General features: G+C 32.4%; 1 protein-coding gene across 2 annotated transcripts; it reads right to left on the bottom strand.

The window, feature by feature from the left end:
• Window positions 1–631: 631 nt before the first annotated feature.
• Window positions 632–9675, bottom strand: LOC130982608 (PI-PLC X domain-containing protein At5g67130-like). Of its 2 annotated transcripts, XM_057906647.1 has the most exons (9): window positions 4138–4392; window positions 3910–4005; window positions 3673–3789; window positions 3439–3576; window positions 2303–2401; window positions 1883–2186; window positions 1540–1763; window positions 1321–1407; window positions 632–1106 (listed from the first exon to the last, which is right to left on the bottom strand). In XM_057906647.1, exons 1-9 carry the CDS (start codon window positions 4141–4143, stop codon window positions 912–914), a joined length of 1266 nt encoding a protein of 421 aa, XP_057762630.1. In that variant the 5' UTR covers window positions 4144–4392; the 3' UTR covers window positions 632–911. The 2 variants fall into 2 exon arrangements, with proteins under 2 accessions (XP_057762630.1, XP_057762631.1); XM_057906648.1 differs by lacking the exons at window positions 3910–4005; window positions 4138–4392 and adding an exon at window positions 8429–9675 and having other exon boundaries at window positions 635–1106.
• Window positions 9676–11906: the final 2231 nt, after the last annotated feature.

The raw sequence follows: 11906 nt of genomic DNA on the forward strand, positions 1-11906 counted from the left end.
ATATAGGAGGACATATAGGATTTATTTTGACGCCATCTTTAGAAAAGATTTTTTTAATGATTTTTTAAAAAAATCTTTTACAAAAATAAAAATAATTTTATGTTTAGATATCTTATATAAAAAAAATTATTTATCAATTATATTTAGATTAAATAAGATAAAAAGTTTACGTATTGAATTTCCGGATTTAAGTATCTCTTATCCTCCAAGAAGCATGTGTCAACTTCTCACACTATTTAAAATAGAGACCTCATCCATGTATTTCACTTCCAAATTTTATTTTGGTGGATTACACCAAATTTAAACTCATTTTAAATTTAGTTTATAAAAGGAAACCCAATTATTTGTTGGTGAATACTATCATGAAGATTTTATAATTGTCTTTATATAAATATGCATTTTTTTTTATTATTAGATAATGAATTGAAGGATTTGATTTTTTTTTGTGACTGAATTGAAGGATTTGATTTGATATGGTATAAAGATATTATTTTCTTTTTAAAGTGTGACCAAATAAATAAAACACACTTTTAACACAAAGCTCTTCATAAAAAAAATATTTTTAACATTTTCGTTTGAGTAGGTGGTTATTTATTTGCTAAAGAACTGAGAATAGAAACAATGTCAATTATTTTTTTTGTATCCCTTGTCATAGAGTACAAATCAGTAGAGAAGGTCACTCACAGGTGACAAGAAATGTCCATGTCAATCATAAAAAAAAAAAAAAAGTCAGAATACAACACTGAAGTGCCGTGTGTTAAAAAATGGCTCAGATCCACACAACAGATTCGCTGGACAAACTAAACTCGACACGTGTACACATACATAATACATAATACATAATACATACATACATACATAAGTATACATAATTTTCACATTCTAAAAAACTTGAACAATCTCATGGCATTCTAGAACAATGACAAGGAAGTCATGGTGGCCAGAGTTAACACAACCAATTGCATCAGCTTGGTTGTTCTGTCATTACAAGCAACTTTTGAGGCACTATTATTTTGAGGCTGCTGGTTTGAAGTGGATGGTGCTACGGTAGCAGGTGGAGGTGGAGGGATGGGAGGAACATCACATGTGCCAAACTTGGCGTTTGCCTGTAGGTTATTAATACTCAGTTAAACACAAGGTTGAGATTTATTAACATTAATTAACTAAAGAAAGTTAAGGGTGCTTTACTCTTTACATTATATCTATTTTATTCTTCAACAGATTTGTATATCTAGATGTCTTTATTTTTTGTCATGAAACTGTTACCAAATAAGGTCTAGAGTGCAGTATTAACTAAGCAAAAGGTTGTAGAAATTAAACCTTGCAGTAAGCAATGTTATCACAGCCGCAGGTAAGATGACCATTTGCTTCATCAACTGCTTCTGGTGCTCCACCGCCATCACTCCTCTTCAAACATAATTGTTATCATCAATATAAAATTCATGAACCATTTTTTGCTAAGATGAGAGTGATTAACAATTAACAGCCAGCATGACAGGACTAATGAATTTATCAAAATTTGGATAAGTAACTAACTACCATGTAATAGTCAATGGCGATGAAATTCGGCCACCTGTTGCCGGAAGCTGCATAGCAAGTCTTCATCATGCTAACTAATGGAGCTGAATTCTCAGCACATGCGGCAGATCGATTTGGAGTCGAAGGAAAATAGTTCATCAGAACCAGTGACCTAGATTTTGTGTTCATTGCTGGTGATTCTGCTCGGTTTGGACAAGAACCATTTTTCATGCCATCATCTCCATCTGAAATTAACAAACAAACAATCATGATTGGTATGCAGAAACTAGCATTCTAACAAATGAGTGGAAGCAAAGCATGTTTCCCAAGAAAATAGTAAGGCCTTCTCAGAGAAGCTACTCACACTGGTTTTCTACCATGTATGTCCACTGGTAAGCAATGCCCTCAGAAGCTTCCTTGTCGCGTTTAGAGGTGAAAACAAGAACGCGCTGATTCTTCTGTACCATGTCATCCACGGTGGGCCAATCTTGGCCATTCTTTGGCATCCGAGACAACGGAAACATGTAGTTGCTGAGGCCAGAATTTTTAAAGACCTTAGTTAGGCCTTGGGGGGAAGTGACATAGTCTTCAATGATGATTGTGATGATTTCAGATGGATTTGCATCCAGAAATGACTTCATGTCTTTAAGCACATTGATGGCAGGTTGCTGCAGAGATATACACATAAATTTAGTGCATTATCATCGTGATTAGAGCCACATTAAGAGATTTAAGATTTGTCATCAAATTAGTTAAATTAGAAAGTATATAGCCACGCACTTACGAATGCAGTGAAGTTGTAGCATTTGCCTTCAGCAGAGTGGCATAACCAGATGTCATTCATAAAATCATACATATCCAACATGAATCCTCGAACACCATTCTGTCAATGAATCCAACATAATGAGAAGAAATCAAACTTAAGGGATCATCCACATCATATAGGATTTTCTATTTCGAATTAGTTATCTATGTCCTCGAACACCATTCTGTCAATGAATCCAACATACTGAAAATAAATCAAGCTTAAGGGGTCATCCACATCATATAGGATTTTCTATTTCGCATTAGTTATCTATGGAGCCAAAAGTGGGATTCTGAAATTGCTTTCTCCAATCATGAATGTGCTATCCTCCAAATTAAGAGCTGAATAACTATTTAGATAGATCACATATGTTGCAAATGTAGCGAGTTAGTTAGTTCATTCATTCATTGCACTTGTAGCTGAACCTAAAATACAACTGTTTCGTAAAAAAAAAATGGAGGAGGAAAAATGTACACATGACAAAATCAATATGTAGATACCCTGCAATAAATATTCCTTTCCATTCTTAGTTTTTAAAAAGAATCCATAGACAACTAAGGCACGCATAAATTATCAAATATTAGAACATGATTCCGGCTGAACATGTTTTCATGGTCATTCCATAGTAATCCTTTTTTCTTTCTTTATCCTTAACATTGTTCTATCCAATGTCTAAATTGGACAACTTCATGGCATCGGTACTCCAATCAAGTACCCGACAACTACTGGCGTTTTGATACTCCTGTATTTTATTTCAAAGCCAACATGCATTCTCTCATATGGACCCCCTTTTAAACTATGTTTATTGTAATTCACATGGGAAATAGATGCAAACAAATATATGCGTGCAAGGCATGGCTATTTGAGTAGTTTAAACCAAATATTAGTTGTCATACCTGATATTCTTAATTCATTATTGGATTAATTTAATAAAAGAATACTAGTGGAGGTCGAATCTATGTCACAATTCTTGGTTTGTTAGCATATGCAGCACATAATTATTCGCTTTCTAATTTTATAATTCTCTTGCTTCAGAGTCTAGTAAACAACTTAGACATAATAAAGATTGCATGATTAAGAAATAATTGAAAAAAAAAAAGGAAGGAGAATCTTACTTTGAGTTGATCAGCAACCGTGTCATCCTGGTTCATCGGAGCAACGATGAATGATCCGGTGGCCGATCTAGCTCCGGCCAAAGCATAGGAATTATGTGTGGTGAGCCATGAATACCGGTTAAATGGTAGGCCTTTCACCTTGACATTTTAACAAACACAAAACAGAACAAATGAACACAAAATTTGAACACCCCAGAAGAAATTGAATAGCAGAAATCATGAAAAGTGTTTAACTTTGGAGGTGGGGCTCGTAGGTTGTGTCCGACAACATCTGGGTCGGGTGTTCCCATTTGCAGGGCATGTCTGGCAGCTGAGACCAGCGTCACATTTGTCTGAACAAGTTTCTCCGATCTGCTAACTCATAATACCCCAAAAAAAGGGAAGGGGAAAAAAACTTGCTATCATTCGAATTTTGAGATTCATATATAAAACAGAAGCAATTATATTTTGAGAAGGGAGAAAAAAAATGACCTTGAGGGCGGAAGAACGTGTAACAAGAAAGCAAATAGCAAATACCAGAAGCTGGATTCTGAAATTACGGATACAAATGCTACTACTTTGTGACCTCTGCAGAGAAAATGAAACATTATAGGGAAAATGGTTAGATGTTGAGATGAAAAAATGAAAGAGAAAGGCATGAAGATTTTTAATGCATATATAAATGTAGCTAACAAATAGTAGTAGCACTATTGGCCTTGCCTTCATTTTCAGATTCTGCTTTTGCGGAAAAGAAAGAGAGAGAGTTTTGTGGTTTGTGCAGAGAGAAAAAAGGGGTTAGAGAGTGTTGGCACTGAAAGCTAGCAATGAAAGGCCAACGGATTTGGTGAGAGGGAGGGAGGGAAAGTGAGTGACGATTGGATTGGCCAACCAAAAACGTTAAATTAACATCACACAACCCCACATTATCATTTACCACCTCCCCCTTGATTTCATCATTATTCTCCTTTGAAACATATATTAACAAGTCTTTTTTTTTCCCCTAATTTGAGAAATAATGAAAAATAACAGTGAGAATGGTAGTTTCAAACTTTCAATTATATTTATTGTTGTTAAGAAAATTTTCGCTAGTATGAGTCACGAATTGAATTAGGCAAACTTGTAGATTAATAAGATAAGATATAAGAAGCTTCTCGTTAAAGATACTATGATTGTCGTAGTACAAATAAATAAACTTACCCTAAAGTCAAGGAACATTTTACTTATGATGTTGCATAATCTGGCTTTAAATTAAAGTCGTCACTTCAATTATTATGTAGCCATAAAAAAAATAGAGGGGAGGGACAGGAAGTTAAGTAATGACTTCATATATAATACTTAGACCTAATTTAGATAAATAATTTAATTAAATTTTTTTTAAAATATAACTTAAATAATAAATAATTATGTTAAAAATAATTTATAAATAAATTATTTTGTATTTAGATTTTTTATTTTAAAAGTGTTTATTTTATAAAAATATTATTAAAAAAATCATTTTTTTATTTTTTTTATAAACTCCTAAATAATTTTTTAAAATATCATAATTTAATTTTAAAATTTACATCAAATATTTATATTATTATTTTTTATAAATCAAAAATTAAAAAAAATTACTTTTCAAACTTTTCAAACCTTATATTGAAAAGAAGCAAACACATACATCAACAAGAAGTCAATATAATACGAAATGTAGTTGAATAAAATAAAATAAAATACATTATATTTTACCGATATGCTAAGGTACTATGGGGTCTTAAACGAAGTAATAAACCCAAGGAGGCAGCTTTATTATAATTATTTAAACATAAATCTTAAGGAAATTCTGTATTTCTGCCACCTCATCACAAGCTTGATGCAAAAATATAGAAGAACCTTAGTTGTGACTTCAAACTTATCCGTCACTGTCTTTCAATTTCTAAAGTTGTGAATCGGCAAGAAATGTCATCACCCTGATAGGGAATGTCTAGAGGAATATTACTATGTTATTTGTGACGCTTTATAATTTAGAACTTAGCACTAGTTTAAAAAAATGCGCATTTCGGGTTGCCCTTTCCCACTAGTAAGAGAATATGATTCAGCTTTTAATATAAAGTTATAAACTCATCAAACTTCGAACTTTGATCCATCAATCTAATCTAATGATGTATAATATTCATGTTTAACATAATTCGTTGTACTTCATTTGTAAATAGAAACTATAATATATATTTAGTTTTGGGTGTCTACCTAATATAAAATTCCCATAAATAATTTCCATCCACACCTGAACAACATATACGTGGATGCTCTGCGTGACTACATCGTCAAATACATATAAAAGACATTATTTATATACTAGAATCAATTATTAAAATTAATTATTGTATTTTTATATATAAATATATATATAATTTATTTTTAATATATTTTATATTTTAATATATATTTTATATTAATAAATAATTTTAACATAGATATAGTATAATTGTTTTTTTAAAGAGACGTGGTATTTGCCTTTCTTGTGGATTTGTAATTGAGTAATCGTGTAGTTAACATATTATTTTAAATTTCATCGATTTGGTTAGGAAATTATTTAAAAAAAAACAATCAAATAATAAAATAGTGAATAAATAAATATTAAAATAGAGAAAAAAATATTAACTGTTATTGATTGTAAAACCTTTTTTCATAATATTTTTTCTTATTCTATTTGCATGAAACGCTATACTGCCTATACATCTAATATGCATTTTTTTAAAAGTCTATTTTGCTAAATAATATAGCAACAACACTTTTCTTTTCTTTGTTTTTATGGTTTAATTACGGTCTTACGGACAAAATTTGTTTAGCAAACTATCTCATGCAATCATTATTTCGCATTTGGTATATTGTTCAATTTTTCAAATTAAGACGGTAAAATTACTTTAAAAGAATACGTGAGATTGGACAAGGGAATCACTTGTTTTCTTTTTAACGTTCTTTTTTTTTTTTGGACGAGTAACTTCTTTTAATTTCTTTTGGTCCTGGAATCGTTTGTCTTTCTGGGGTCAGAGTTTTTGGTCGACAGGAAGCTTATGCTGATTTCACAGGGTCGTTGTATAAAAAAACTTATCTTTGGGCCTGGCCCATTTGAACATGGACTGCCATACTGCATCAAAACACACACACACAAATGAAATAGGATATGACACTTTACCAAGAAAACAACAAAGGATATGGACAAAAGGAGTCTCTTACAAATTGTTTAAATATGAAAGTGACTCAGCTGAAGTTACGTGAAGTTGATATCTAAGAGCCGTTAGATGAAAATTTAGTCAAATAAGTCAAATTATTTAATGGCTCTCAATTATCAACTTCACGTGAAGTTGACTACACCTGAGTTTCCATCAAATATAAAACATACTAGAAAGATGAGGACAGCTGCAAAGAGACCATTAAGAAAGGGTGGGAGAAAGAAAGCAATGAAGAGGGAGAATGCAACAGAATCATAAGAAAAATGAAAAATTGCAAGCAAGAGCTGACCAAGTGGAGCAAAGACAGGTTTAGAAAGACGGACAAAGAGATTGAAAGGTGGCAAACAAAGCTACAAAATTCTAACTTCTCATAGCAACATAATCTAATCCAAGAAGCAAAACAAGAGCTGACCAAGTTAGGATGCAGGAAGAGAAGTATTGAATCCAAAGATCCAGATTAAAATGGCTCAAATAGGAAAACAAAAATACATCCTTCCTCCATACATCCACAATACAAAGAAAACAAAGTGGATATATGGCAAGATAATTGGATCTATGGGATGAACAACTTACTAGGAAGAGACAATCCAAGACCCCAAGAAGTTGAAGAAATTATCACAAGACAAGGAAAGTGGCATAAAACTATTATTCAAGAGAAATTTCGCCCACTAGTGGCTGACCTGCTTTTTCAAACCCCAATAAGTAAAATTGTAGGTGAAGATGTGTTAGTTAATTTGGCCCTTTTTTTTTTTTTTTCAAAAGATAGAGATTACTCAGTCAAACCAGATTGTCATGTAGTAAAAGGGGAGAAAAGTGCAAGAAAAGGAATGCACCCAAGGAATTTGGGGGATGAAGGCTCCACAAAAAAAAAAAAAAAAAGTTATCTGAAAATTTGTCAACATAATCCCGATAAGGACAAACCTTGTAAAGAAAGAATAATCATTAATCCTATTTGTCCTGTTTGTATGCTGGAAGAAGAAGCAGTGGAGCATGCGCTATTTCTTTGTGAATGGAAGGGTTGCCTAGTTTGGATCACAAATCCAGTGCATAAACACAGCTGAGTCAATCAGGTCATTAGGGAATTGGTTACAGAAAATTCTACAGAGAATTAAAAAACAACCAGAGGAAGAAAGTGAGAACTACTGGAGCAGAGTAGGACAACTACTATGGACAATTTGGAAGTCTGAAAACAAGACAACATTACAGCACAAACAACCAGATCCTAGTTCAAGAATTCTCAATGCTAAGATTCAAGAAAAGGAGTACAACAAGATTGTCAATTCAAATGTCAAATGTAAACAAGCCAGGACCAAGAATAAATTACCTATAACGTGGCAACTTCCTCCAGAGAACTGGATTAAGGTCAACGTGGATGCACATTCTCGAACATAATCAAATCAAGAGCAACTAAAGTAGTCTTCAGAGATTCAGAGGGTCGATTAGAACATGCGTTAGTAACATCTAATAACAATATCTAAATTCTAATTACCATTTCTAATTAAAATCTTTCAAACGGAAAATCAAGAAAAAAATCAACTAAAAGATAATAATAAAATAATGAGTATAAAACATAAACAATTACAAACAATTTCTTTTTTCTTTAAACAAAAAGTTCAAGTGAATAATTGATTATTAACAAATTAACAGTTCCGGACGGTTGCATGAATAATTGATTATTAACAAACAATTAAAAGATTGTGAATCATATCATATCCGCTGAAAATTAATTTCAATGACCAACTCTAAACAAAAAAATCTTCTAATTAAGATCTCACTGCTCACGAAGCTTCCAGGATAACTCTTCTCCGAACACTTATCCAGCCCTCCGATTCTGACCAATCCGGCAACCCCTGATCCGTCACCAGCTGCGGTAACCAATCCTTAGGCGGGGAAACAGTGGTGACAGCAGAATCATTCACCGTGGAAGTGTAATCCCAATCAGGAAAGTCAAAGTTACTTCTGGGCGAGATTTCGTTATGGATCAAAGCATCATGGCTGTCTTCACCGGCGACAAACGGGTGGTTGAGGAGCATCTCCGCCGTCCACCTCTCCCTGGGATCCTTAACGAAACACTTTCTCAAAAAGTCCTTCCCCTGTTCGGACAAGTCCTCCGGAATCACCGGAATTTCTTCACCAACTCCAATCCGAATTAGCAGCGACCACATGTTGGACCCACTCTTAACATTCCACGCTGGCTTTCCGGTGAGCATCTCCACGGCGGCGCATCCAAGGGCCCATATATCCGCCGGTGACTCATACTCGTTATCAATCACCGACTCAGGGGACATGTAGAGAGGCGTTCCCCTGCACTCCCACTTCTTGTCTCCACGCTGCACCACCGTGGCACCTTTCTCCTTTGCAAGCCCGAAATCCGAGATCTTCACCTCGCCGTTTTCGAACACAAGCATGTTCTGAAGCTTAATATCGCAGTGAACGAACCCATTCTCGTGAATGTGCTTCAACCCTTCCACAATGGACCTCGCGTACCTTCTTACTTGTTTCTCATCGAACCTCCCACCTTGATTCTTCTTCATCTGATCAGCGAGCGTGCCGTTGGAAGCGTATTCGAGGAAGATGTTGTAAAATGACTCACCTTTTTCGACGGTGGTGTCGTGGCCCAAGCACTTAACTATTCGAGGACAAGAAGAACCGAGGCGGTTAAGGACGTGTTCCTCGTTAACGAGGAGGAAGGAGGTAAAATGATCGGAGGACTTAACGGCTGCCGGAAAGTGGAACGGAAGGGAAGGGTTCTTGGGTGTGGCTAAACTGACGGTGGCGAAGCTTCCACTGCCGAGGATTGGTCCTCGAATCCAGTCCATGATTCTGCGGAATAAGAAAAAGAATGTGTATATGTGTTTGCAGTTAAGGAATTGAATGAAGTTAACTGTGTTGGTGTGTGTGTTTATAGCGTTTGGAAAAGGAGGGAAGGCTTCTCAACAATTGCGTCGTTCTGCACATTAAGAATGTGTTGATTGTCACTGATTGATTCAACGAATGAAATCAACAATGAATGAAGAACAATTTGGCGCGTGTGACTCAGGATATTGCATTGCATTTATAATTATATAAGGTAATGGCGCGTGACTTGATATTTATTTTTTAAATATTTTTTTATATAAATTATAAAAGTATAGATTCTTTTATCTTGAATTCAATTTTCATATAGACAACTGATCGTATTTTATTATATCAATAAAAATAATTAATTTTTAAATTCATTAATTAAAAAATTTAAATACATAAAACTAATCAGATGATTACGTAAAATATTGAGTAAAATAATAATTAAATTTTTGATAATTTTAACTTAGAATTAATTAATTTTACAAAAAATAAGGACTTGTTTATTTGGATGCAATTTAAGAAATTTTTTTTAATATTATTTTTTTAAAAAAATTTTTACAAAAATAAAAGTAGTTTTATATTTAGATATCTCATATAAAAAAATATTTTTATTTATTAACTATATTTGAATAAAATAAGATAAAATTATTTTTTGTTTATTTATTATATGAAAAATATTTTTTAAAAAAATATAAATAATAGTTTCTCAAAAAAGATGTATTTTTTATTTTTTTAGTACTTTTACTATTAGAAATTTGTCAAATATATTAAAAAATAAAAAAAAATATTTTTTATTGAAAAAATATCTTTTTTTATCAATTTAATGGCGCCCAAACAAGCACTAAATAGTGGACATGTATGTCTTTCCGTCAATTAGGACTGGCAATGGGTAAGGTAAGGTAGGGTTTGGACTCTACCCCCTACTCGCACCCTAAAATTTTAAACCCTACCCTATCTGACCATACCCACAGAAAAATAAAAAATTTCAAGCAAATATAAAATTCAACCATTCCAAATTTTATACATATTAATAAAATAAAAAATAAAAAACTAAGTTCAAATTAAAATTAAAAATATAAAATATTAAAAAAAATCTAACATAAAATTACAAATAATATGATTATCAACTAATTTAGTGGTTATTTTAAGTTTTTATAAGAGAAAAATTGTGGATTTAACACTCATTTTCTTCACTACATACATAATTTTTACATATATATTATATAATATATTAGGGGTACGGGTTGGATAGGATAGGTACACCCTGAACCCGTACCCTACCCTACCTGCAGGCAAACTCACACCGCACCCTACCCTATTCGAACGGGTTGGGTACTCTCGAATAGGGTATAGTCAGTCCTACCGTTAATAGATAGTGCAAAACAAAATGAAATTACCCATATATTTCATTATCCACAGTGGTATGTATTTCGTTGTTGTACATGAGTATAAAAATAATATAGTTTTGGACAGTAAAACATTCATTATCTATTGAGTTTTTACATAACCCTTATTAACTGGTTTATTTATAACAAATCCTACTAAAACAGGTGAAGTTTTATTAAATTATTATCTACATAACAATCTTTTATAAATAGATATATCATAATAGTTAACAGTACATATAAGCACTACTGTTAAGTTTACATGATGAATTGATAGAAAAGTATAACGTGTTTTCTGTCTGCTATTATGAAAGACTAAATTAATACTTTTTAAATTTTTTTAGAGATTAATTAATTTAATTAATCTAAAATTAAAATTTTTAAAGACTTAATTGTGACTTAATTTTAAAATATTTTAATAAATCAAAATTAAAATTATATACATAGGAGATATTGACTACTCGTGCGCATTTGTTATCCGATTCTTGATTAGATTAATTCCCTTAGGTTTCGTATAGATTTTTTATTAGACGATTCCCAGCAGTGTGACTAGTACTACCTCCTTCCTCTTTCTTGACTTTTCATCTAAAATCTGGTTCTTATACTTTATAGTTTTATTGTTGACCCAATTTAATAGAAAAAGTACCCAATGAAAGTCAAATAGGTACACTATTGTAATAGTAATATTCAGTTTAAATTAAATTAGATTGATCTACTAGTTATTTTATAATACAAATTAAGATAATAAAAATCTAAATCAAGAAATATTAAAAGAAAGAGATCGGCCCAAACGACCTAAAGAAGTTCAACAAGAAGATTGAGACTGCCAGCATAGACGTAGCCGTAAGACTTTATATAAGAAAAGTTGCAAAGTAAAGAATTATTAAGAATGCATGAAAGAAGAGAATTTGTTACGTGATGATGAGAGAGGTCAAAGAGACTGTTATATAGAATGGAGAGTTAGTGAAGCGGAGTATAATGAATTTTGCATATTGTAATTGTTGAGAGTAAATTTTTTCACTCAAACAAGGAAATTAGTTATTCATAC

The sequence above is a fragment of the Arachis stenosperma genome, chromosome 5 (genome assembly GCF_014773155.1).
Source record: "Arachis stenosperma cultivar V10309 chromosome 5, arast.V10309.gnm1.PFL2, whole genome shotgun sequence".
Classification (NCBI taxonomy): Eukaryota; Viridiplantae; Streptophyta; class Magnoliopsida; order Fabales; family Fabaceae; genus Arachis; species Arachis stenosperma.

Bases quoted from the DNA above. Each gene is read 5' to 3' on its own strand.
- LOC130982608 (XM_057906648.1), bottom strand. From the start codon at position 9,448: ATGGACTGGATTCGAGGACCAATCCTCGGCAGTGGAAGCTTCGCCACC. The intron at 3,790-8,428 runs GTTATCCTGGAA...ATGAGTTAGCAG, and splicing joins GGATAAGTGTTCGGAGAAGA to ATCGGAGAAACTTGTTCAGA. The intron at 3,577-3,672 runs GTTAAACACTTT...TAAAATGTCAAG, and splicing joins CTACGAGCCCCACCTCCAAA to GTGAAAGGCCTACCATTTAA.